The sequence below is a fragment of the Mustela lutreola genome, chromosome 1 (assembly GCF_030435805.1).
Source record: "Mustela lutreola isolate mMusLut2 chromosome 1, mMusLut2.pri, whole genome shotgun sequence".
In the NCBI taxonomy this organism is placed as follows: Eukaryota; Metazoa; Chordata; class Mammalia; order Carnivora; family Mustelidae; genus Mustela; species Mustela lutreola.
The window spans coordinates 206471165-206497572 of record NC_081290.1 but is presented as its reverse complement, the minus strand read 5'-3'; the positions used below and the strand labels follow the sequence as shown (position 1 = coordinate 206497572).

Here is a 26408-nt window from a genome sequence, read left to right as displayed (position 1 = left end):
CTCTACATGCGCACTGGATAAATGCATACTTTTGCACAGTGCCTGTCTGTCTGGAAGGCCAGTCAACTTTCCCACCTTTGTAAGTTGGACTTGAATGATAATAACCGACGCCACATATTGAGTTGCCTCATATGTACCAGGCACATACTTTGTTTAATCTTTAGAACAACTCTGTGAGATCAGTATTAATTCTCTCTTGTCTAGATAAGAAAAATAGTTTTTGGGGAGGATGAGTGATTGTCCAATGGCTCAGAGGTAAATGGTGAGGTCTAGTCCTAATGAAGGCCTTTGTTTTCTAATTGACTAATAATTCATTAAGAAGGCTCTCTTTATCTTTCTTCCTGAAAGCCCAAGGGAAGGCCGTTCTTACGGTGATAGAACTTTCTAAAGCTCTTAAATTGAAAGTACTTCTCAAACAGAATATGCACTGGCCCAAAGTTTTAGCTCCCTTGTGGGAAGAGGTGTAATCTCTGAGTAGCATCATCTTCCAGAGAATAATTTGTTTATTCAAAAAAAAAAAAATCTCTTTTGTGTGTGTATTTTGATTTAAAAAAATAAAAAAAGCCTCTCTGAAGCTTGAGTCCTTTCACCTTCAAGAATTGTCTTTGTTCAGGGTGTTGGTGAGTTCTTTGGGTAACAATGGCACAAAAAAATGACGTTAATGTTTGAAGACCTATTCATTCACCAGTAGTACTTTGTTAGGTGTGTATGGTTTCATGAATGGTGGGTTACCACAGTAAGTCCTGGGCTCATATCTAGGCCTGGGGCCAAACTGTTCTCTTAAAGAAAAAAGTATTCTGACACCAGTAAAAATGTTAAGGAGGACTTTATTCAAGACTGCTAAAGCTGTTGAGATTATAACAACTGGGGAGAGAGATCATACTCAACCGTGCATGCAACAAGAACAAGTCGGGATTTATAATCAAGGAGCATGTTTGGGGGCTGTTTAGGGAGATGTTGGATTGGAATGGAAAATTACTAGTAGGAGACATCAAAGGAAGGAGGATTCTTGGTGAAGGTAGGACAAGGACAAGGGTAGGGGATGAAGATTTTTGGTCTCATATCCCTGAGTGGAGAATTCTCTCTAAAATGACTTGGAAAAAAAATGACTTGGCAAGAATCTTGCAAAAACTGAAGTATGTAGGGCCAGTGAGGACTGGGAGCCAAGGTAGAGGCCTAGTCAAGGTAAGGTCCAGAGGAGTCTGGCTAAACATTGTTGAGGAGAGCGTCTCCGTGGGTTCTATTGCTTGAATTAAATGCAAGAGTTCAGGTATTGGACTTAAACCCATGTGAGATACCACTAACTGAAATTATAGAGTGAATTCCAGAAAAATATGTTTTGCTACTGACACAGACTTTTGTGGAAAGGTTGGTATGGATGATCAGAGTAGTTATGAGAGGTGGGATGTTTAAAGCCTCTGTTATGCTGCATTGTCAGATTGATTTATAATTTTACTTAAAAAAACTTATACAGTGTTTATTAAGTGTCAGACTTGGTTCTAAATCCCTTGCAAGTATTAATTTACTCAATCCTTAAAACAATTGTGTGAGGTGGTTATGCAGTTGTTATGCACTCTTTGCAGAAGAGGATACAAAGGGTTAAATAATTTAAAGAGGAGTTAAATAATTTGCAGGAGGTCACATAGCAAGAACTTGATGGGACTTGGATTTCCACCCAGGCAGCCTGGCTCCAGAGTGCATTCTTAATCACTCCGTTAGGCTGCATCCCAGGGATTTACTTCTCATTATTCTGGGCTTTTCTTTATTTTCTCCAGGAATAAAGAATTCTTCTGAATTTAGTCAGACTCTGGATTTTGTTCAGACTGATGCCAGGATTGAATAATATTTAGCTTGGGATCCCCTATAATTCACAAGGTTATATGTAAACAGCCTTGTAGGTGGCCTTAGGAGATCAAAACACATTCCTTACCTGCTCTGTAGTCTGTACATTGGGGACCCTTTCTAATCAAAGAATGGCTGCTTTCCCCTCCCTTTTTTCCTACTCCAGCAGCAACCTTAGTGGCATTCTTTTCTTTCTTTCTTTCTTCCCTTTTTTTCTTTTCTTTCTTTCTTTTTTTCATAAATACTCCATTTATGGGGACTGAATGGCAGTTATTCAATAAAGGCTTTGGGAATTGGTTTCCAGATAATACAAAACTGGCACCAAAACTTTCTTAAAGGGGCAAATTCCCTGGGAGCAGAGCAGAACCAGTTCCTAAAATATTTCTTTATTAGTCTTTTTAAAATCTGCTTAAATTTGTCAAGCTAGTATTTTAAAAGCTTCTGGTAAGTATGGTATTACAATGGAAATTAGAATGGAAATGAAAAATCTCATATTCCATGGTACTTCAACTTATGATTTTTTTGAACTTTTAATTACAGATCTGTCTATGGCAGTACAGAAATTTTCCCAGTCACTGCAAGATTTCCAATTTGAATGTATTGGTGATGCTGAAACAGATGATGAAATTAGTATCGGTGAGTACTACTGTTCTTTAATATTCTACATAATTTTAAAAGTCCTACTTCAGATATTGATTTCATTGAAGTCAAACAGATTCACATACCCAAATACTAAACACGTAAAATATTCTCATTTTGATGAAAGTGTAAGGGCAATTTTTGGTTGTTGTAGAGAAGAGTATTATAAATTGTCTAAAACTTGAAATGTTTTTTTTCCATAAGGAAATTACTTATTAATTATTCTATAATTTACCTCAGCTCTTTAAGAAGAGGTGGATAGCGATGTTTGTCTCTGCCTCAAAGTGAATCATTCATTCAAATACATATTGGGCATCTACTATTAAATATTCAAGGTACTGGTTTTAAGAATTATTTTACTTTTTAAAAAATTTAATACTGATTTCTCTTGTAACATGAGTATTTGTTTACAAAGGAAAAATTCAGTCATGATGTTTTAAGCCAGTGTTATTATAGGATATAAAATATTACTGAGGATCAGGAGACTTGAGTCCTAATCCAACTTTGCCTTCATTATTCAGCAATCTGACCTTGGGGGGCATTCCCCTTCCTGATTCAGATGGTTTTATTTCCCATAAAGTGAAGAGGGTTGGGTTATGTGATCCCTGAAGTTTTATCTGTATCTGAATTGTTACTATTTGATGATCAGATTCATGAAGTATTCCTTTTCCCCACATTTTAACAATTACTACTTAACAGTTTGTGGACAGTGGGTCCATTTGTAGGCTAAATTAGAGACATATCACATAATTAGAAGACTGCATAGAATATGTATATTTTAAAGTATAATATGAAATAGAATATTACAGGTATTTAGAACAGTGACTCTTAAGGTTTAATGTATATATGAAGCAGCTGGAGATCTTACGAAATGCAGATTCTGATACAGAAAATCTCAGGCGGAGTGTGTGATTCTGCATTTCTAACAGACTTGTAGGTGATGTTGGCCGGGCTTGTCCATGGACCACACTTTGAGTAGTAAGGATTTGTAATTTCTGACATGCCCCTTTGCAATCACATTTCTCTTCTTCCTCTACCATTTCTGTTAGTTAGAGATGTATTCTTAAACAGTATATTTTTATTTTTGAGAACCTAAGTAATAAGCCCAAACCTAGCTGTGAAAGGCAAGGGCAGTGTTACTACTACCGAAGAAAGACCCCTGGAGAAGATAGGCTGACTGAGTTGGATGCATTGTGTCGCTTTAGCTTGCCTACATTCACAAAAGTACCTTCTGGATAAATCACTGGCAGAATTCAGAGTTCTTAGACAAGTTCTCCCTGCATTTAGGATTTTCATTATGCATACATCGATAGGGTCAAGGTGGTGCCTTTCAGAGGTCCTGTGGCAGGGGGTCACTTTATTTGGTTGCTCCTAAGAGTGTTAGTTACTAAGGGGAACAGAGAGGTAGCTGGCTGTTGAAATCAAAAGTGACTCCTCCTCTGTCAGTCCTCTGCTGTAGGGAGAAGGACTGCCACATGGTCCTCATGAGCATGACTTCTTTCTCTTTACAGGATGAATGAGAAAAGGCACCTTCAGTGACCATGCACCACTAGCACTTGGAACAATAGTTGTCATTTTTGTGTGCCACTTCTTGATATTTGTGTCCTAAATATCTACCCCCAACATAGGCTTATAACACACACCTGGCCAAAAAGCTTAGTTAATAATATTAGAATACTAACATGTTAGCGTTATTATTTAGAAAAAAAACACCCCACATACTTATAAAGGGTATTTATTTTCACTTAGTAATGTAAATGTAATTCCAAGAAGGCAGAGGCCAGATTCTTTTCTTTCTTTCTTTCTTCTTTTTTTTTTTTTTTTTAAAAGAGAGATTATGCAAGAGTGCAGGAGTGGGGTTTGAGGGACAGCAGAGGGAGAAGAGAATTTTAAGCAGGCTCCACAGCCCAGCATGGAGCCCAGCCTGGAGCTCTGTCTTTGACCCTGTGAACATGACCTGAGCCAAAATTAATAGTTGATCACTGAACCAACTGAGCTACCCATGGGCCCCTATCTTTTCTTTTTAAAAACCATTTTAGCTTTATCACCTGACCTAGGGCCTGACTCATGGTAAATTGCTGAATAAATGACATAATTTTCCTTATAAAGTTTGATTTTTTTTTACTTATGTGTATATTTTTCTGACAGAATTATATATATAAATTATATATATATTTGTATGTATATTTAATAATACATATAATTTGTTTTCTTTATGGCAAATACTCTGGGTTTTCATATATATTCTGATTTTTAATAATTTCATGACTTAAAATATTTCATCTGGTTCAGATACATAAACTTAAGAAATAAACTCTATGGAACATTCAGGTCAGTTCTGGTTGGTCTTGTTAAAAAGTACAATAAACATATGGGTACATATTTCTCTTAATTTCCTTTAAACTATTTACTTAAAATACCTTATTAAAGTCACATGTAACTAAAGAGGTGGGGTTTTTAAATATATGCTCTGCAGCCTTGCAGGTGGATGTTAGGTGATTTTCCTAGACTGTGGTGAATTTGATCTTAGTATGGATGTTGTGCCTCTTACAGATTAGATTTGAAAGGTGTTGATCAGTGGGTGAAGGTTTATTCTAGGCAATGGATACTGGATTAAATTCTAGTGTTTTGAGGGCTTTGAGGAGTTAGATCTTGGGGAACAGAAGATGAATGCTATGTAAGGATAGATGTAATGCTCCTTGATGCTTTTGAATCAGAAGACTTATGTAGCTCCTGTTACTGGGAATCTGATTCAAACATTAAAATTTTATTAGGAAAACCTAATTTAGAACAAAAATTAGTGTAAAAAATTATTTCTGAAATGTAAAAATATAGCTATCTTCCTTTATCTTCACTATCCAACACTTTTTATTCCTTATACTGAGCCCTCAAGTGCATTCTAAACATTTAAAAATAACTACATAATGAAGAGAAGACTTAAATAGCTATTTCTAACATGGAACATTATGAGGATATGGCAAACTATTGTTTCAAGGACAGTGACCTGGGAATGTATCCCTGAGACTTATGGCTGGAGTGGGTGCAGTGCAAGGAACTATCCTTACCCACGTCTATCAAGTCTTCTTTGTTTACTTTTATCAGCAGTTTTAATTCTATATGGGAAGGTACATAGTTTTAGCTTTGTTTAAAATAGCTTGTTGAAACCCAGTTTCAGCCTATTTATTCCTCTGATTTAACCAAAGAGGAATGAAGTAGGGAAAGCTGTGACTCTTAGCATTGAGTAATAGCCACAACACTCTTGGTCCAGAGTAGTTTTGTGATGGAACCATTAAAAATGATGACTTACAAAAACTCATCTTTTATAAGCAAGCAATGTCAATGAAAAATAACTTGTAGGGCGCCTGGGTGGCTCAGTGGGTTAAGCCGCTGCCTTCGGCTCAGGTCATGATCTCAGGGTCCTGGGATCAAGGCCCGCATCGGGCTCTCTGCTCAGCGGGGAGCCTGCTTCCCTCTCTCTCTGCCTGCCTCTCTGTCTACTTGTGATCTCTCTGTGTCAAATAAATAAATAAAATCTTAAGAAAAAAAAAAGAAAAATAACTTGTAAAATCAAGATGTTTACAGTCTTTTTGCATGTGAGTTGTGGGTATGGATGGGAAGGTGGTTAGAAGATAATTAAGATATGTCTGCTTACAATAATTAAGATATGTGTGCTTACAATGGAATAGGGTGAAAAATAGATTTTGAGCAATGTAAGGAAAAGAAGGTTCTTTTGTCGTATCAATATAATTATTTAATTTGTGGAAGCTGTTCCCGGAGTTTTGTAGGTAGGTAGGCCTGTATCTGGCCTGTAAGCCAGGCCCATTCTTCTTCTGTCCCCTTCTGTTCCCACCCTTTTGCGCAGGAGGAGGGCCCAAGGGAGGTTTGTGTACAAGTGCGGATTGTTTGTTTTTTAGTAGTGTGAAACATTTCTGGCTTGGAAGGAAGCAAAATGTAATTAGTTGTCTGCAAACCCAGTATGGAATTTCTAGGGCTCAGAGAACAGGTCACTTGTTTCCAAAATTGAAGTCCTAAGCAGGACAGCATCCTGTGCCCTTCCTTTAGCACCTTTCATTCCATTCAAAAATGGCAAGAGGTCATTACTCCTCCCTTTTCCAAGGATTGAACTGAGTGAAGACTGAGTTAGGAATAAGTTCAGTAGTTGGACATTTGGGACTTAGAAATTGGTAAGGGAAGGTACAGAGTGATTACAAACTGGTGTAAAATTCAGACCTCCTTAAATAATTATATAGGTAGACCAGATACAAAATATACTGTCATTTAACTATATTTACACAGTAAATAATGCATATGTAAATGCAAAAAAACAATGCCCACTGCATCAGTTCTCATGCCTGTACACACAGGGAATTGATAACTTCCAAAGTCATGGGCCTACCCTTAAAACCTTACTAGTGGGAAATAAAAGGTTTATCTCTACAGAAAATAAAATAGTGTCTTTTTGTAAACACTGTTTATACTGGTTCATTCAAACAATAGAAGCTCACAGTTACTATTGTGACTCTACCTATGGGACAGGTTGTTTGGCTAGATTAATTTAGCACATTAGTGTATAGGATAATAAAAGCCTCTACATCTTGGTGTATTACTTCAGAATTTGTCCAGATCAAGGTTGTGGCATGCACTTACTTTATTTTGTTCCTATATTCAGTGCCTATAATTTGAAATCACTTTTAACCAAAGTCTTAAAAGTCTGTATTAAAAATCAGATACTATTAGGCTGAGCTAGTGCCAATAAAAATGTCATTAATATGAGGCAAATCTTGTTCATTCTTTGTTATCTTAGAAACTAGTGGAAAGTCCAGTTGCAATTGTGCATAAACAGCTTAGTTAGCAGTGTTGTATGATGGCCTATGTAACTCTTAGGAAAGTTTTGGACAACACGAACCTTGCACTCAAGAGATTAAACATTTACTGAGAAGGAGAGTCAGTTTGCTAGTAAATATTTTAGGTGGGGACTTCATTCTTTTGGACACACCTAAACAGAAAATTCCTGTGGTGGAGACAGACAACACACAACCACTTGTCAACTAAGGTTACGGCTTCTAACTCTGAGTGCGGAAATGAGATCATCACTTAGGTAATTCCGATCAAAATATGTTCATAATGGTTGCACAGATATTTCTGACATAGCTCATATATTCCTGTTCATGTATTTACCGTTTTGAATGCAGATATGCAGACATAACAGTAACAATTGTTAGTGCTTAATAGTTGTAGAATAAAGACATGTTATGTCTTTAAAAAAAACATTTTCTGTGGAAATCTACATACAAATTATATGTGTACAGATTAATGGATGGTAACTCAGACTCTATTATCTGTATTGGACTCTACTGATTCTTCTTTAGGAGAACATGTCTAGACATGTTCAGACTCTATTATCTGTATTGGACTCTACTGATTGTTCTTGAGGAGAACATGTCTAAAAGTGAGACTATAGGACACAAATTTAAAATAATGACTTTTCAAGTCACAGGGGCTTTATTGTTTCTTCCTGAGCCAGCAGTGCTTTGCCCAGGTGCAAATATTTGTTGTTTGATTACTTCTCAAAGTAAAGTGACGTAACTGTGAGCCCGAGTCACCTTGGTATATAGACAGGAGCCTGACAGTGATCGCTGATGCCTATTCAGAGGGTGTGAAAGAGAAGAAATCTTTCAAAGTAGTAGCTGGAAAATTTTTTTCATTTTCCTTATTAGGGAAAGTACTATGGGGACAATATATAAATGATGTGCCAAATAAATCCATCCACTTTGAGAATGCATCTGTTAGGTCCAGTGGAAAGGTCCTATGTGATCCAGTTTTGCAAGTATTAAGTAAGAATATAGTCTAGGGTGGAAAACGTGGCAAATGGTTTGCTTTGTGTGTTTTGAAGAGGTTCCTATACAGTATAAAAGCACTTTGAGGTAGTAACGTGTGTTTCAGGTTAAAAATAATAACTGGTGTATTTATAAACCCTGGAAATGTACTTAAAAGATCATAAGTGATTTTAGCTAAAAAAAAAAAAAAAAAAGAACCTATTTTCTTCAACTTTAATAAAATTCAACTTTTAAAATATTGAATTATGAAATGCTTCTGGAAAGATTTTCTTCAGAACTTTGTGATTAAATATTCATCCATACAGATTATTACTGATATTTGAAGGTGGAGTGTGGTTATGATACTCTTCTTGAGCACTGCTTAGGAAAAAATTTTCAAACCAGAGACAATATCATTACCAACTGCAACTGAACTCTTCAAAAAAGAGACCTGTGATTTTTACTGGATTCTCGGAAACAATTACCTTCTCATTTGCTGAAAATGAGAGAACCTGTGAAGAGAACCTATCACTTAGAAACCCTCATTATAACCCACTTAAATGTAGTTACATAAATCAGGAAGTCTTCTATTAAAGTGGAACATTTCCAAATGCCTAAATTGTTTATACAAATAACATTTTCTTTTGAACTCTGTAGAGGAAGCATATTTTGGTTTTTAATGGCTCTCAGTTGGACAATTGAATTATTGTTTTCCATTTTTTTAAACCACCCTATTTTTGCACCCACACAGTAACCACCCACAATTAAGGATTGAAACAGCTGGGAAAGTTGCATATTTCAGGTGGAGTTCCTGTCTTTAAAAAACATGCCACTTGAGAGAGAGGTTTTTATTATATTAGCTCCATGTTTTAAAGTGTGTAATTTGATTCAATTTGAAATTGAAAGGCTTAGATTCTTAAATTTCAGGATCTGAAAAACAACCGAAACTTATGTTACAACTTACTGATCTGCATTAATTCCTTGAAACTCCTTTTTTTCTTCAGTGATCTGCTTAACAAAAAAGTAGTTTATTAAGTTTCAGAGAGAACTTTCTTTTCAACTCCAGCAAATTGTGTGCTCTTCGAGGTTAGAAAGTTGTATTTATATTCCTATTCCTGCATAGTACTAGTAATTAAGTGCTTTATTTGTAGCAGAGGATTAGTAAATATTTGTTACATCAATAGTCCCCCTACTAAACCTAGTAATAGAAGTGAATCATTGTAAGTTACCTAAATAGAATTTTAGAGTCATATATTAAATAAAGTATGCATATATTTAGATATGTCTAGCATGATTCTTTTCAATATAGTAATAAACTAAACGTTATACAAGCACATACACACACCTAACTTTTGCATGTACTTGGGAATCATTTAGAACAAATTTCTTAGTATTTCTAAAGATTTCAAAGCAGAGCTAAAGATTTGTGTATTCTATAACTTAGTTACTGTTTATTGACTGTTGGATTACACTGTGCTAATCCCTGGGGACATGGGGGTGAAGCTAGTTAATAGCTCTTGTCCTCTTGGAATGCACTAACTTAGAGGCTAAAATGGCAGCAGTATATTCCTTTTAGGACAACATAAATTAAAGAAGGCTGATTTCAAGGTGAGTGGATAGGGAGGGAAAGATCTTTTATTTGTTTTTAAGGACTTAGGATAGCTTAAATCTCAACAAAATGACTAGACAGTGAAATGGACGCTGCAGAGCCTATATAATTTGAGATGTGGGAATATGTAGTTTAACCTCATTATTCACAAATTCTGAATTTGTGATTATGCCTATTCTACAATATTTTGGTATCCCTGAAGTCAGTGCTCCTGGCGCTTTTGTGTTTTTACATAAAACGTGGAAAAGTTGAGATGACTGATTCCAGCATCTACTGTATAAACTAAGGTGCAGTGAGGTGGACATGACTGTTGACCACTAACAGGGTTGTTTTTTGCTCCTGCTTATCCAGCAGATACTGGAGTTTATCTGCTCATGTTGAATATAGTCTGCATGGAAAACAGCTTTTGAAGATAACCATTTTATCTCAATTGTTTTATGTTTTTCTGTCCAGAAGCTGCATTTCTTTTTCGCTAAGAGCGATAGTCTAAATTGTGTTGAATAAAATTTACTGAGTAAATTTTAAAGATCTTATTGGCTTTATTCAACAATTTATGGATCAGGCAGCCCCCAATCTAGCAGATAGAAAGTAGTTCTGAAGAGATGCAGGTAGCAAGAGATTTTTTAGCCCAAAGTGAACAAGAGCAAGGAAATTGTACGGGGAGTTTGCTAATTGGCTAAAGCAGGGTTACTTTCCTTGTATGGAGGTAAGGTAAGTTTGGAATTGGGTTAGGTAACTAGTGCTGAGCAAGCAAGCAGTGTTTGATTGACTTAAGGCCTTCTTTTTCTGGGAGAGCAAGTACAGAAACTTAAGGTTTGGTTTGCTTGCAAGGGGTTCAGCATGAGTGACTCCATTGTACCCAACCTGGTTACTTGAACAAGTAAAAGGACCAGAGATTAGAGTCAGGAACTTGCTTTTGTATCTTTCTTCCACTCTTTTTAACCTCCATATGCCTGTATTTCCTGCTACTAAAACTCATTTGTTCTATAAGTACACAAGTGCCAATTAAGTACACAGGTGTCTAAAGCACTATCAGTGGCTTAAGTAATTTTATATTTTCACTGGGTGACCAACACAGTTAAGCTGTAATTATGTTGAATGCTATAAAACTAAAGTATATTATGCTAAGAGATCATTCATACTCAAGATAGACCAGGTCTAATTGGGTGGGTGGGAGGATGAGGGAAGGCTACTCTGAGGGAGTGATGTTTAAATTAGTCATGGAGAAATACTAGGCAAAGGGGGATAGGGAACAGATTCCAGGTCTAAGGAAGGGGTGAATGAAGGCCTTGAGAGCAAAGGAGATACCCAAGGGAAAAATAGCATGTGTGAAGGTTGTGGACAGGTAGATAAGACTTAATACACCTTGTGAAGAATCTGAATTTTAACCTAAAGGTAATGAGAAGCATTGAAATATGTTAATCAGAGAATGATGTTATATTTGCATTTTAAAAAGATTAATTTGACTGCCTATGGAAGATTTAAGAAGGCTACCCCAGATGAGCTTTTTAAAAAAATGTTTTACTTGGCTATATCTCTGGGCGTGTGCCCAGAAGAAAATGGGTCATGGGTAGCCTGACTTTAATAATGTAACTTATGGATATGATATCTATGTTTTTTTAATACGCTGGCATTGACCCACAGAACTGCACTTAGAGTGCATCTCTTTAATTTTCTTTATGAATAGAATGGTCTTAGTAAAACTGAAATTGTATGGTTGACTTGTAATTGCAATTCTGAATCATGACATACCCATGATTTTTTTTCATAATTTCTTGCATAATAACAAATATATTTTATTGCCTATTGATAAACATCAGGTACCATAAAGGTAAGTGGTGTCTTGTGTGGATGTTAGGTGCATAGTTTACTATTTTGTTAGTAATTACTTAGTTTACCCGCTCATGTTGAATATAGTCTGCATGGAAAACAGCTTTTGAAGATAACCATTTTATCTCAATTGTTTTATGTCTTTCTGTCCAGAAGCTGCATTTCTTTAGTACTAGAGCAATTTTAATACCTTCTTCATGTACATGTGGAGGTAGGAGGTGGGGAGTTGTACTGGGTATTATTTTTGTTTATTTAAATTATCAAAGTATTACTTCTGATTTAGAAATGTTGGCTTCGTTTCTTAGAATCCCAAGTTTAGTATCTTAGAGTAGATAGAGACCCTGGAGAACATGGGAGCTAACTCTTATCATTTTTTTTTTTTTTTAGACACAGGTGAAAGGATGTGCTAAAGTTACACCGGTATTAGAACTTTGATTGCCCAGTTCCTAGGTCAGGAACTTTGAGATGAGTTTACTTGTTCGTTTGTTCACTCATTCATTTATTGATTCAATGATTCCTTCCTTCCTTCCTTCAATAAAGCCTTATCAAGCACCTGTGATTTGTCAGACACTGAGTGCTAAAGCGTATTGTGCAAAGCAGAAAAATAATCCCACTCTCATGGGGATTTGTGAGAGTAGTTAGATAAGAGGTATAAGTTAATTGTACATGAAATTAGACTGATAAGTGCCATAGAGATAAAAAAGGAGATTCGATAAAAATTTTTCTTAAGTAATTTTAATGCAGAGAGAGCTAATTTTAAGAGTGGTATTACTGCAAACTTCTTATAAAGTAAACCTATTTTATCTTCCTTTCCCTGTATAGTCAATCAGATATATATGACCATGAAAACACTGACTCATTTCTAGATTTGAAAGCTTGGTGCCAAAGTCATAAAGGTAGTAAATACTTCTGAGCCATGGTAGTTGTAAGCACTTGATTTTTTTTCTGAAGCATTTAGAATGTGAAAGCATTTCTCCAGTATATCCTTTTGTTCTAAACCATTGGACTTCTTCCCTTGCTTGGGCATATTCAGTCTGTGCACTTGAATGTTCATCGTCTTGATGTATGCAGTCTTGAAGAAAATGAAGGTGTTAACATCCTTTTAGCTGGAGTATAAGGATTGAGAGCCAGAGAATATCTTAGAGGGCTTTGCCATATGTTTAAAGTTTCATTTGCATGTTCTCAAGAGACACGTAAGGCTTTTGTTTGAAGTTGTCCTTTTGGAGGTTTATTCTGGCATATAATGTGTTAAATTATAGCACAGAAATATTTGCCAAAGTGAGTCAAAGATTGCCTTCCTCAGCTAGTCTTTTATGGACCAAGAGAGAACATTTCTAAATGTGAATGAAAAAATGAAAGTACAGTTTCATTTTGACATAAAATGTTTGGACCAGAAAGGCAATAGTTCTAAAAACTGTGTTTGAAATAAGTGAGTTAGGAGGCAGGACATGGACACCCAAGAGATTACTGGAAAGCTCATTGGCAAATGGCAAGGACAAATATATGAACACTGAAGAGAGGCTTGGTGGTTGTGGAAAAGAAACAAAGTATAAAGGAAGAAGTTAGAAAGCAAGAAAAGAGTTGGATAATAGGCTTAAAAAAAAAAGTTTCACTTATGTACTAAGCTAGGAATATGTGGCTGGACAAAAAGGCTAATTCTGAGTGATTCTTTGACACAGAATTCAGAATAGTTGCTAAGTCATGATTCAAAGTACTGTGGGGAGAAGATCTTTCAGGTCATGCTTTATTCTTGGGACTCAAAGATGATGTCTTATTTCCTCCATAACCAGAAGGGCCAAGAGTACTACTGCCATTGAACATAACAATAAGCTTCAAGGAGGAAATAGAGATAATTCTTACAAATTTTATTAAAATGTATACAGTTTTCTATTTAAATATAGTTTTAACTCTTAATTCCTCATACAAAGCATACATTTTTCCTCTGCCTGCCTTCCACTAAAGCCAGTAGTTTCGAGATTGCCTGTTATCAGAATCAGCTATGGGAAGCCTTTAAAATTTGACTTCTGGGCTCTATCCTGGGCCTGAATGAAGGTGGAATCTCCTGGGATGAAACCTTAGGAGTGTTTAATTTTGGGAGGTTCTTGGTATCTGATCTTAGCCTGTGGAAAACCACTGCTCTCAACAATAGACTTGTGTTTATACCACGGAGGGCTCAACTGGAGAAGGTATGAAAATAGGGAAAAACTCTGTTTCAGGGTTTCTGCTTTTTGGATCACCAGATCTTTGATGCTCAGCATTTTCCCAGTGGAACCATTAATGCTGTAGAAGACACATGTTTGTAGGAAAACCTGGTCATTTATTGCCACATCATTGTCCTTCACAGCCTGAAAAAAAGGTTTTAGTTTATGCAAAACAAGGAGATGTGGAACCTTAAAATGAGAGATGGCATTCATGGGCCAGTGTATATAGCTCTGCAAATCTCCCAGAGATTGGGGAAAAAAAAAATCAGCTTTTCAAATTAAAATCACCAAGTGTGACTTAATTCATGCTGGTTGACTTTGGATTCTGTAGCATTTCCCATCAGTAATGATTATCTTTGTGCAAAGAAGCTTATGTACAATTTAGTACATGCAAATATGAATAAAATCTTTTTATATCCTTACAAAATAGAAGAAGGTAAAAATAAAAATAGTTTTATGATATAATTTATGATAATACTGAGGAGAATGTGCTGAGTGCTTTAAGTATAGTAAAAACAAACCTGCTGTGCAAGCACCAAAGCTGGAGAAGTGACTTCTGACTGGGCACATGAGAAGATGCTTGAATAGAGAGGGTCCTAGGGGTTAGGTAAGATACAGCTTAGCAAATGCAGGTAAAGGAAAGGCATGAAAATGGGAACTATAGGAATGTCTACTAGTTTCAAAGTGCTAAGTTAGAGATTAGAAAGAGTAGCATTTCAGGCGATGGTGCTTATAAAGGCACCTATGGTCACATACTGGAGGTTCCACATTGCTTGCAATATGGAGTTTGGACTTAATCCAAACAACAACCTTGAATGAGTAAAAAATGACATAATCAAATATGCCCTTTAGGAATTTCTTCTGACCAATAGTACATATGATGAATTAGAGTCCTAGAAGCTTGGAAACCAATAATTAGGCTGTAATATCCCAGCAGAGATGAAGTGATATCTTTCCATGGGTATGGAACAAGAGGAGGGAGGACAGAGATTAGCAGTATTTGGTGACTGGATGTATGGAAGGGAGGATTGAGGTTAATCTATCACTTGAGTTACTAGCAGAATGGTTTTATGAGCCCATTTATGTGTTTATATGTGGCAGAGTACCTGAGTATAGAGTGGAATTATGAGTCAAGTTTTGACACATATGAAGTTTTGAGATGCAGACAGACTCTCTAATAGAAGTTCTTGGGACATAACTGGATTTGCTCAGGTTCATGAGCTGGAGGTGTAGGACCATGCCTAGAGTAGGGGGAAAGTAGATACATCTCATGTGGGTTCAAAGTTTTCGTGTGGGTTCAAAGTTTTACTCTGCAAGTTGTTAGCTCTGTGATCTTGGATATTACTTAACCTCCATAATTCAGATTTATTATTTGAAGAATAGAATGGTGAAAGAAGATTTGGGTGTTTTATTTGTGGCCACCTTGTGGGGTATTGAGGATTAAAGAGTGTGTGTCATGGTGGTGCAAGTGTTAAACAAATCTCCTCCTCCACCCCCAACCCTCACATCTCCCAACCCTCACATTTCACTGCTCTTCCTCCTTCATGAGGATAGAGTACATGGGAATAACTTCTTAGACTTGGGATGAAGAGAAATAGCTATGTGGAGAGAAGAGTGATGATGGAAATGACAGAAATGTAGCTAGAGGTGGGGAAGTGGAAGGTTAGAAGCTTTATGGGGAGCTGTTAGCTTTTGGGAAAAAGAGGGCCCCTTTCTGATGCAAGTTAAAGAGGATGAATGAATACAGTGTTAATCAGAGGGTCTTGAACTTCTCTCAGAAAAGCAGGAGGCTAGGCCATCTGGTACCAGTGAGTGAGGGGAAGTTAGGGCTGTGTTCTTGAGAAAGAAAATTCTTTTTAGATAGCCTCTGTGGGAAATAGGATTAGGAGTAAACTAGAGTCGAATAAAGGGATTGCCAAAAAGCAAAAAGCTAAGGGGTTAGATAGCTTGAACTCTTAGTGTCCTTGTGGGTGTGTGAATTACAGCAGGGAAAAGGTCACTGGAGGTTAAGAGGTTGTGGAAAAGAGAAGCTGGATGTTGGACAAGGAAGCGGATGTTGAAGCTTCAGCAGGGGGGTGGCAGGAGGATTGGGTGCAGAGGAGTGTGAATGGGGTGCCTCTGTGGAATGTGAAAGAATGCTGGGAGGTGGTAAGAATTGGTGGTTTTGGTGTAAGCGGCTGTCAGCAACAATTACTGATTGTTCCCTTTAAGGCAAGATATCTGTGGCCTGATTACCCCTTGAGCATAAACAGCTCTGGGACTGTTTGCTTTTAAAGATGATAAGTCTGTTCTTTGCTATAAGGTGGTAGGGTAGTAAGCTGGCAATACCTTCCCTGCCTCCCTCCTCCCTCCTTCCTTCTCCTCCTTTGGCAATAATGGTTTGCTGAAGTAGAATAGACTTTGGAATGAAATAATCAAAATTAAATTCCTGCTTCTCCATTTAACTAGCTTTGAGATCATGGGACAAGTGACTCCAGGTGATTGATACTCTTTTTTTTTAATCTGGAAAATGAAGCTAAAACCTACTCAGTACCTCATACTGTTATGTGAATTAAATGAGATAGTATGTATGACATCTCTGCCTCTTGGTAGAAGGGCTCCAAAGTGTGAGTGGTCTACATACTGGGGGAGAATTGTTTCGGGTTTGGGGCTTGTTTTGGCTTTAGGAAACATGTCAAATGACACTAAAATAAAACTAAACTAAAATAGGACAACATCAGATCTTTAAGAAAAAGGGGGGCATGTAGCTGGCTCAGGTAAGTGTTCAACTCTTGATTTTGGCTTAGGTCATGATCTCAGGGTCATGAGATCAAACCCCTCATGCAGCTCTGCATTTATCAGGGACTCTGCTGGAGACGCTCTCTACCTCTCTCTCCATGTACTCCAGTTCACACACACTCTGTCTCTCAAATAAATAAATCTTTAAAAAACAAACAAAACAGGCAACATCAGAATAGCACAGGTCTCCTAAAATATATGCTTTGAAAGAAAACAAAAGTATGTGACTTGTAAACTGTGTTATGCACAACAATACATATTACATTAACATAAAATCTCAGAGTGAAAGACCTTTGGGATTCAGAAGAAATTCATTTGAAGTAATGAGATGGTGTGAAGTCTTCAAAGAAACCAGCTAGAATGAAGTTTTGAAATTGTGTGAAACTGAAAGGCTGTCTTTCTATATTGGTATGTATTCATTTGCCAAAATTTGACTTGAATATTATATAACATATATACCCTGCATTCATATGTATGAGTATACTAAAACTCTCAAGTACTTGGTAGTTCAGCAGTTTCAAAGCAGATATTACAACAAGACCCTCTCTCCATTCAGAGAAAATCTGGGAAGGAAAAACCATTAGATAGTGTAGAATTACTTCTTTGCCTCCAGTGTGACTTTTCATCTTGGAGTCCTGATTCTCCTCAGTTGTAATAGGTAATCCTAGCCATCTGGAATGGTGTAGTTCTCTTTTACAAGTGAATCCCCAGGAAAGAAGGTGTAAACTCTTTGAGTCCCATTATGCCAGTGAGGATAAGAGAAGCCAGACAGAAAATCACCTTATACCAAAAAAAGTGAAAAATTGATAGTCTTGCCAGAAGTTCTAAATTTCAGCCCACATGTGCCGTGGTGGGTAATGTTGGAACCCATGTTCATAGATGAAAGTATAGCATGGTAAGTGCCTGAGGTCAGAACCCAGGTGGGGAGGGAGGCATAAAGAACAGGAGTTGGGAATTTCAAGGAGACTAGATTACAAAGAGTCTGGGTAGTATAGTTAGAGGATAAACAGAAGCAAGTAAAAATAGAAAGAAATGGCTGGGTATTGTGGATTCCAACGTGAGGATTCTCTCTCTTTGCCTTGTGTGTCTAGATTGGCATCTGTGTACTGAGTGGAACAAACATGGCACAGTTGATGGTAATGGACAAGTGATGAAGCAGAGATGCGGCAGTTTTTACTCTGTGCAGAATACAGGGACAACTTAATAAAAGTTTAATTTTGTGACATTTCATTTGTAGGTTATGCATTTCTCATTGCTCTTTAATGCTTAACTAGAAAACTATGCTATAATATCAAACACATTTTTATTACTAAAATAATATCTAATATGTTCTAACTTGGTATATCTCATATTTGTTGAAACCTAATACACGTGCATGCAATGCTATACAGGGATACACTGGTAGGATATGAAAGAAGAATTTCTTTTTTCTTTTCCTTTCCTTTTCTTTTATTTGAATTCAATTAATTAATATACAGTATATTATTAGTTTTAAAGGTAGAGTTCACAGATTCATCAATCTTATGTAATACCCAGTGCTCATTATATCACATGCCCTCCTTAATGGCCATTACCCAGTTATCCCATCCCCCTATCCCACTCCCCTCCAGCAACCTTCAGTTTGTTTCCCATGATTAAGAGTCTTTTACAGTTCCTCTCCCTCTCTGATTTTGTCTTGTTTTATTTTTCCCTCCCTTCCTCTTTAATTCTCTGTTTTGTTTCTTAAATTCCACACACGAGTGAAATCATATGATAATTATCTTTCTCTGACTGACTTATTTTACGTAGCATAATACCCTCTAGTTCTATCCATGTCTTTGTAAATGTTAAGAATTCATTTTTATAGAATGACTGAAATTAACAAGTCAGGAAAGAAAAATTTGAATATAAGTTTATAGGGATTTGTTTTCAATATAAATCTCTTTGATTTATATTTGGAAATTAAAAACAAAACAAAACAAAATGAAAAACAAAACTAAGCACCAGGAGGATGTTGTGGAGAAGTTGGTTTAGTTACCTTAAAGATAACTAGAATTTCTATGTTTTCTTTTTTTTTTTTTTTAAGACTTTATTTATTCATTTGACAAGGAGAGAGAGATAGCTAGAGAGAGAGAGAGAGAACACAAGAAGTGGGAACCACAGGTAGAGAGAGGAGAACCAGGTTCTCCGCTGACAAGGAGCTCGATGTGGTACTATACTAAATCCCAGGACCCTGGGATCATGACCTGAAGCGAAGGCAGACGCTTAATCCACTGAACCACCCTGGCGCCCTGAATTTCTATGTTTTCAAGGGAACTTGGATTCTAAAAGGCTGTGAATTGTTAGAAGAAAGTCTGAGGGCCTCTGAGTATGTGGGTACAGTGACCTATCAGCATTCAGCAGTAGGCCCGTGATTTTTTTTTTTTTTCTGTTGGTTTCAGAAGCAATTTATTGGCTTTGCAGCTAAGCAACCATGGAGCTTAAAGCCACAATATTTGATGTTGTGGCTCCCAAAAAATAATACGAGTTTGTGGTTGTGAGTAATGTTTAGTATTACAGTAGAGAGCCTCTCAAGTGGGGGTGTTAATTGTTACAAAGACACACAATATCCAGTTAACATTGTGTGGAGAATTAGTGTCACTTTTTATATTTTGCTGTCTGTTTTGTAGACATAGTATTTCTTTTCAGGCATAACACAGTGATCCTGCTTCTTGCTTTGTTTATGGGTTAAATTGTTCCTGAACCAAAGCTTGCTGTTCAGTTACTATGGTATCTTTGATATTCTTTTTTTTTTTTTTTTTTTTTTAAAGATTTTATTAATTTATTTGACAGAGAGAGACCACCACAAGTAGGCAGAGAGAGAGAGAGGAGGAAGCAAAGCAGGCTCCCTGCCGAGCAGAGAGCCCGATGCGGGACTTGATCCCAGGACCCTGAGATCATGACCCGAGCCAAAGGCAGCGGCCTAACCCACCGAGCCACCCAGGCGCCCCTATCTTTGATATTCTTAAGTTCAAAGAATTAAAACTTCCTAAGTGGGAGTTACAGGTATGACCTGCTGATGTGGTACCCTGTTAGATCGTTGCATACTTCATACCAAAGTATGCTGAATATCACTTGACTGTGTATATTGATTCTACTTTTATTTTTTTCGGTGTGGCCAGATCTAGAAGCATATGATGCAGTCATTTGCTCTGGTTCATATCCTCAGTTAAGTGTTGATATTATACAGCTTTTCTCCTACTTCCTGTGGAAAAAAAAGTCATTGCCAGAAGGATGCTAAGAAAGACCTTGATAACCTACATCGTCCACCCAGATAGAATAGTGGAATGACTGTTGGAACATTATCTGGACTTCTAAAATGATTGCATTGGTTCAATCTGGCTTTTATAGGCTGTTATAGGTTTTCATGTTTTCCTTGAGATTTAACCAAGTCTAAATCCTAGTGCTAACTCAGTTCTCTCCATTCATCAGCATATCTGAATGTCATAGGTGATTTACTCACTTAATAAGTAAAAAATATGTTGCTGACATAATTGTATATGTGACTGAATTTGTGATCTATACTTCTGTTTGGGTATGTATTTATGCTGCTTAAAAGTTTGAGAAAAAAGACTCCTGGGAAAAATATTTAACATATCATTATCTGAATTATGATATAAATGTTGTTGGCTATGAGAGAGACATGCTTTCTCAGTTCTCCTGAAAATCTTTAAAGCTCAAGCAGATCAATTTTTGAAACATTTAATAGTATAATGCTTAGTACTTACAGTAATGGAGTCATGTCAGTAATGAACAGGGAGTAATTTCCTTTATTCTTTCTCATTCTTACTTACAAGCACTAACCAGGTTTTCCATAGTCAAAAGTAGTCAGGTGAACTTATGCCTGCTGAAAAGATGGAGTTAGGAAGTAGATATTTTAGACAATTCAGGAATGTTTTAGAATTTATGATATTAGTAAATATAGAAGCCATTATCCTACTTCTTCACTGTGTAGATATATTTTAGCTGTTGTCTTTCTGAATGTTTTTACTCTTGGGACCTGTCATTAAATACACCTGAATAATAAATTTCTATTGTTCCAAAAGTGTTTTTCCAATATCACATTGGAGAGATGAAAAGGGAACTTTTAGCAGTATTCTTAATCTCAATAACTTGTTGCAAAGTTAACATCTATATATGAAATGGAATTTTGATTGCTCTCCAGTAATCTCATGGTCCAGATGGCCAGGAAAGGGAAATATTATTACTGGTGAATACAGCCAGGAAAGTTTCATGCAGGTGACAAGAACGCGGATAGCTAACATAATTTTCCAAAGTATCTAGCTTTTCCTTTTAAAAATATTTTATGAAGCCTAGCATATGAGTTGGTATGTTTCTCTTTGTATAGCAAATAGATTGTGGAAATGTATTATTAAAGTCATTAATTCATTTAGTGATCCATCTATTGAAAGTCCACTGTGCATTAAATATTATTTTGGGGATATTGCTGTCACTTAATTAAGCTCCTGTCATACCAACTAGGTATGGGCAGAATCTATGATTGTAAGACCAGCTGTTAAATTTGATGTTAGTCTGGATCTCCAAAATCAGATAATGAAATGGTTATTTATGTAAATATTAACATTGATAAACAAGCTATGGAGCATCACATATAATTGCTTATAAAAGAAAATATTTGGGTATTAGAATTTGCATGTAATACAAAATATTTTTAGATTTTACTTAAGTAAAGTCTTAGAAGATATTGCTCAAGCAGTCAACATCACTGTGATGAGTGCTGGAGGAATCCTTTTGTGTGTTTTGTGCCCAAGGCCTGGTGGGGAAATAGACTCTCTATGAGTTTTCATGGTCTTTTAAGGCATTTGTTGGTGCTAGGTACCAGAAATTCTAATACTGGCTTCTCATCTATGAGGAGTTGCTGGGGGTATGGTAGGCAGCTTGAATCTACCTAACTTCTGTCAGGGGTTCCTTTAGAGTTTGAGCATGGGCCAGTCTAGGAAGTGATCGGTTATCTATCTGTCCTTTGCCCTAAAACGCAGCTTATACAATATTTGGAATTGTTTAATATCTGCTTTATAGGATTGTTAATTCCTGTTTTATTTCTGTGTTATATTGTGCTTTGTAAACTATTCATGCAATACTTTGACATTAAAAATAAAAAGACTTAGGGGAAAGCATCAGATATGGATTGAAAAGGTTAGTAGGTTGCTGTTACTAATGGATGAAATGGTGTTCCTAGCTGTTCCTTTCCAGGTAAGACAAATGACAAACATGAATACCTTCATTTGAACTAAGAAACATACTTTTATGGAACGGAGACTATACTGTATAAAGAATAAATTTCATTTTTTGAAGTAATTTCCCTGAAAAATCAACAAAAGAAAAAGAACAAACAGAACTTATTGTCAAATTGGGGAAGACCCAAAAAACTGCTGGAGGGGAGTAGTTTTTATTGTGAGGAACCAGACATGCATCATGTTCAAATTTTTCTCCTCAGACATTCTCATTATAATAAACTATTTCTGTACTGAGTCTATAAATAGTATTTATATGGGAAACAGACCAGAAAACCATTCAAGTTAAACAGGAAACAGCATCATTAATTTTTAGCAAAGAGGTACAACAATATTAAAATGAGAATCTGAGTTTCTTTACTTAAAATCAAAATCTGACTTAAGGCATCTGCACAATTTACTCTTGAAGTAGTAATTACTTGGGGAAGCCTTTGGACTTCCAAGTTGTTATAAGATGATGCTCCTGGGACTACTAGGACACTACTCCATGAGACAGTGGTTGCCTCCTGGGTTGACTAAATGGAAGGTTCTGTTGTTATCCCTGACACTCTAAATCAAGCTACATCTTCCTTTATTCCAAAAATACCTGTTGTCAAAAAATATATATAAATAAATAAATAAAAACAAAACAAAATAAAAAACCTTTTTGTCAGGCTTCTATGTGGTAGGTATTTACTTAACTCTTTGGGAAAATTAGTTCGGGAATTTAGCCTCCTATAATTAAGTCTAGTAGGAAAATAAAGCATTTATAGTATGTTTCATTATTTCATTATTTAAAAAAGCTAAAGATTTTTATCAGGCTTAATAAAAACTAGCAACCTCTCATCTTACAAGCTTTGCCACTTAACTACTCACAAAGACCACTTTGAACTTTTAGCCAATTCTTCTGTTTCTTTCAAGATCATAATTATCTTGCTAACATTTGACTTTTTCCCGCGTCTTGTATACCCTCTTTTCATTTTTTTACTGTTATGTTTATATCATGGTGACTTTGTTTGTAATATGACTAAGTTATTTCATTTATTTTGATGGTGTTACATATATAGCTGTTTTCCCAGGAGTTAATAATTGCCTTTGAATTTTCTTTTAAAAGACTATAAATTTCCTTTCCTTACATTCAGATACATCAGGATATCGATCAGTTCTATTTTTATTGTCTGGAGACATTTCCTGGAGTCTATAACCTATTGCTCCAGTCTAGATAAGATCCCCTCTGAACCTTTTGCATGCACAGCAGTTGACCTGGAATATCACTCTGTTGACATAAGAATTTCATTTGCTCCCATGCTATAATCGGATCTCCTACTTCTAGGTCCCATATCCTCTTTTCTTGGTTTATTCCCATGTTTTAGTAGAGTGCCTTATCCAGTAGCTTCCCATAAAAGCAGCATATGAGGGTAGTTGGTTTTTAGTTTGTTTTGTTTTGTTTTTAAATAAAAAGCTTGGGAGGCATTGAGTTTGAACTCTGGGGTTTAAGTGCTTATTATACAGACTTTAATTATACAGACTGTCAACTTTCTTTCACCTCTTATTTTCTCACCTTCAGGAGTACCTGCTGCTTCTAATTCCTGTAGTCCAAAATGATTTACCTCCCATTGTCCAAAATTTTATTGACTTTTTTTTTTTTCCAGGCTTACCAATAGAGTTCTTTAATAGCAATAAATATAAATAAAAAAATAAAAATAACTGCCAGGATGATGGAATGCTTTCTTTACCCAAAGTATAAAAATATAATATTCTATTATATACTCCAGCTAAAACTTTTTATATATTTGTAAAATGTTTTTCTGTTCAACTTATTGTTGTCACAACTGTGTTGTATTTTAGCACTGTTACTGTTATTTTTGTAGAAATTAAAATCTCATTTTCCTAAATTAAAAAAAAGTTATATTTTCTCTAAGGTCATTAATGTGTTTATCAGATTAATCTGAGTCTGTCAGGTAATCCTTTGATTTCTCTTTTGGCAACTGTGAGTAAAATCCAATGTGAAGTAATCATAGGGATAGCATTTCAAATCAGATTAGTTAGTGTAGGCCTACTAGTTTTAAAAAGAGTGGAGGGGGGGGCACCTGGGTGATTCAGTGGGTTAAAGCTGCTGCCTTCGGCTTGGGTCATGATCACAGGGTCCTGGGATCGAGTCCCGCATCGGGGTCTCTGCTCAGTGGGGAGCCTGCTTCCCTCTCTCTCTCTCTGCCTGCCTCTCTGTCTACTTGTGATCTTTCTCTGTCAAATTAAAAAAAAAAAAAAAAAAGTGGAGGGAAAAACCCTAGATTGTAATTTCAAAAACCTGAACGAAAAAGAATATTTTTCTGGGGCGCCTGGGTGGCTCAGTGGGTTAAGCCGCTGCCTTTGGCTCAGGTCATGATCTCAGGGTCCTGGGATCAAGTCCCACATCGGGCTCTCTGCAGCAGGGAGCCTGCTTCCCTTCCTATCTCTCTCTGCCTGCCTCTCTGCCTACTTGTGATCTCTCTCTCTCTCTCTCTCTCTCTGTCAAATAAATAAATAAATAAATAATCTTAAAAAAAAAGAAAAGAAAAAGAATATTTTTCTTAATAAGTACTGTTATGAAACTCTCGATTTATTTTCCTCATTTACCTGCCTTTATTGTAGGCTTTATGCCAGAGTTACTAGACGTCTGGTCTTAAAGAATGTTTTTAATATTAGTATAGGTAGAAAGGAAATGGTAGGGAGCCTAAAGAATAAAGACATGAAAGGAAATTTCAAAGCTTAAATGGAAATAATTTTCGCATTCACCTTGTTTTGTTAGTTTTGTAATCAAAACTTTCTAACTTTAATTATGAAACATAAGATACAGAAATTGTTTTGGATGAATTACTGTTTTACAACTGCCAATTGGGACTATGCATTTTTAAAAAATATGCTGTTGTAACTCCCAGTTTATTTTTTGGTTTATTCTTCCAGTGTTTCTGAGTATTTGATACTTGCCCCTAGCTAGAGCAATAAGAATTCAGAGAGCTCTCTAGAGCAGGGCTTATTCCATCTGACTGGGGAGAAGCCCTGCTCTAGAGAGCTCTCTGAACTTGTAATGGGTGCCAGGTGTTGTATGAAAGTATTGAATCAATAAATTATGCACCTGAAACTAACAAAACACTCTGTTAACTGGAATTTAAATTAAAAACTTGGGAAAAAACAAAAACAAGGAAAAAAAGTAAAGCAGTGCTTCTCAACTTCAGTATGTAAATGGATCACTTGAGGATCCTATTAAAATGCAGACTCTGGAGTGAGGCTTGAATCTGTATTTCTTTTCTTTTTTTTTTCCGAATCTGTATTTCTGACGAACTCCCCAAATGCTGATGCTGGTAGTCCTTCTGGCCACCCTGATGACTCACAGAATAAACTACCTTGATACTGGAGTAATACAGAATACAGACGGTTTTAAATATCTATAACTGCTGTGCTTCTGGACAGAAGTCAGTGGGAGACATTGTGTTACTGGCTGCTACTAAGTACATCTAAATAGTGCTGGATTTATTGCTTTTTAGAAGTTTAATATATTCATTATTTGTAGGATTCTGTTTAGAAGCAATTTCAGTAGTAAACTTTTATTTATTAAGTTTTGTACATTACATACATAAACTATATTTCCCTAGTGTCTTTGAAGAAAAAATATACTTTGTGTGTGCTAGACTTTAATTTGCAGTACACAAATATCTGTTATCTATAGCTATTATCCATTGATATCCTACTGTATATACTGTTCTATGCTTCTAGAAGCATAAAGCCACAGAATATAAACACATTTATAACCAGCTTCATTGTACTGTTTATTCCTATGCAATTAAAATTAGCAATGAAAAGAGGTTAATGCTTTTTTTTTTTTTTTTTTTTTTTTTTTTTTTTAAATCTTCTAAATAGCTCAGTCACTAAAGGAATTTGCAAGATTACTCATTGCAGTAGAAGAAGAAAGGAGGAGACTGGTAAGTCTGTTCCCCATTTTTTAAGAATAAAGCTTTGTTTGGACATATTAAAAGACTGAGCCTTATGAGTTATACCAGACCTTACAATGTCATAGATGTACTAAAAGTTAAAGAAATGATTTTGAGTATGATGATCAATTATTGCTAATGATTATATATACCATTTGTGTTTATTTCATTTGTTCATCAGGTGCAAATTATATTCACTTTGCTTTCCAGTTAGTTCTTTCAAGAATTAAAAATATTGAATTGTCATCATAAACCCATTCTAATTGAGTAAACTTAAAAAAAAAAACTTCAGTGTTATAATAAAGATACATTCCAAGTATTAAAGACAATTCATAGAAGGAGCAAATAATTCTGCCAGGGTGTTAGCAGGAGACTAACTTACTTATTTTCTTTCTTTTTCTTTCTTTTCCTTCCTTCGTTCTTTCCTTCCTTCCTTCCTTCTTCTAAATGTTGAGGAGACTTTCTTAAAAAGG

General features: G+C 36.0%; 1 protein-coding gene across 4 annotated transcripts in view; it reads left to right on the top strand.

The window, feature by feature from the left end:
- ARHGAP42 (Rho GTPase activating protein 42) overlaps positions 1–26408 on the top strand; it is a 307644-nt gene that overhangs the window by 68952 nt on the left and 212284 nt on the right. For all 4 annotated transcript variants that reach the window (XR_009356745.1, XR_009356746.1, XM_059185797.1 and 1 more), the window contains exons 2-3: positions 2383–2478; positions 25865–25926. Coding sequence is in view for 2 of the 4 variants with exons in the window: in XM_059185797.1 (XP_059041780.1) it covers positions 2383–2478; positions 25865–25926 (158 nt within the window). In the remaining 2 variants the exon portion in view is untranslated. The remainder of the gene's footprint in view (positions 1–2382; positions 2479–25864; positions 25927–26408) is intronic.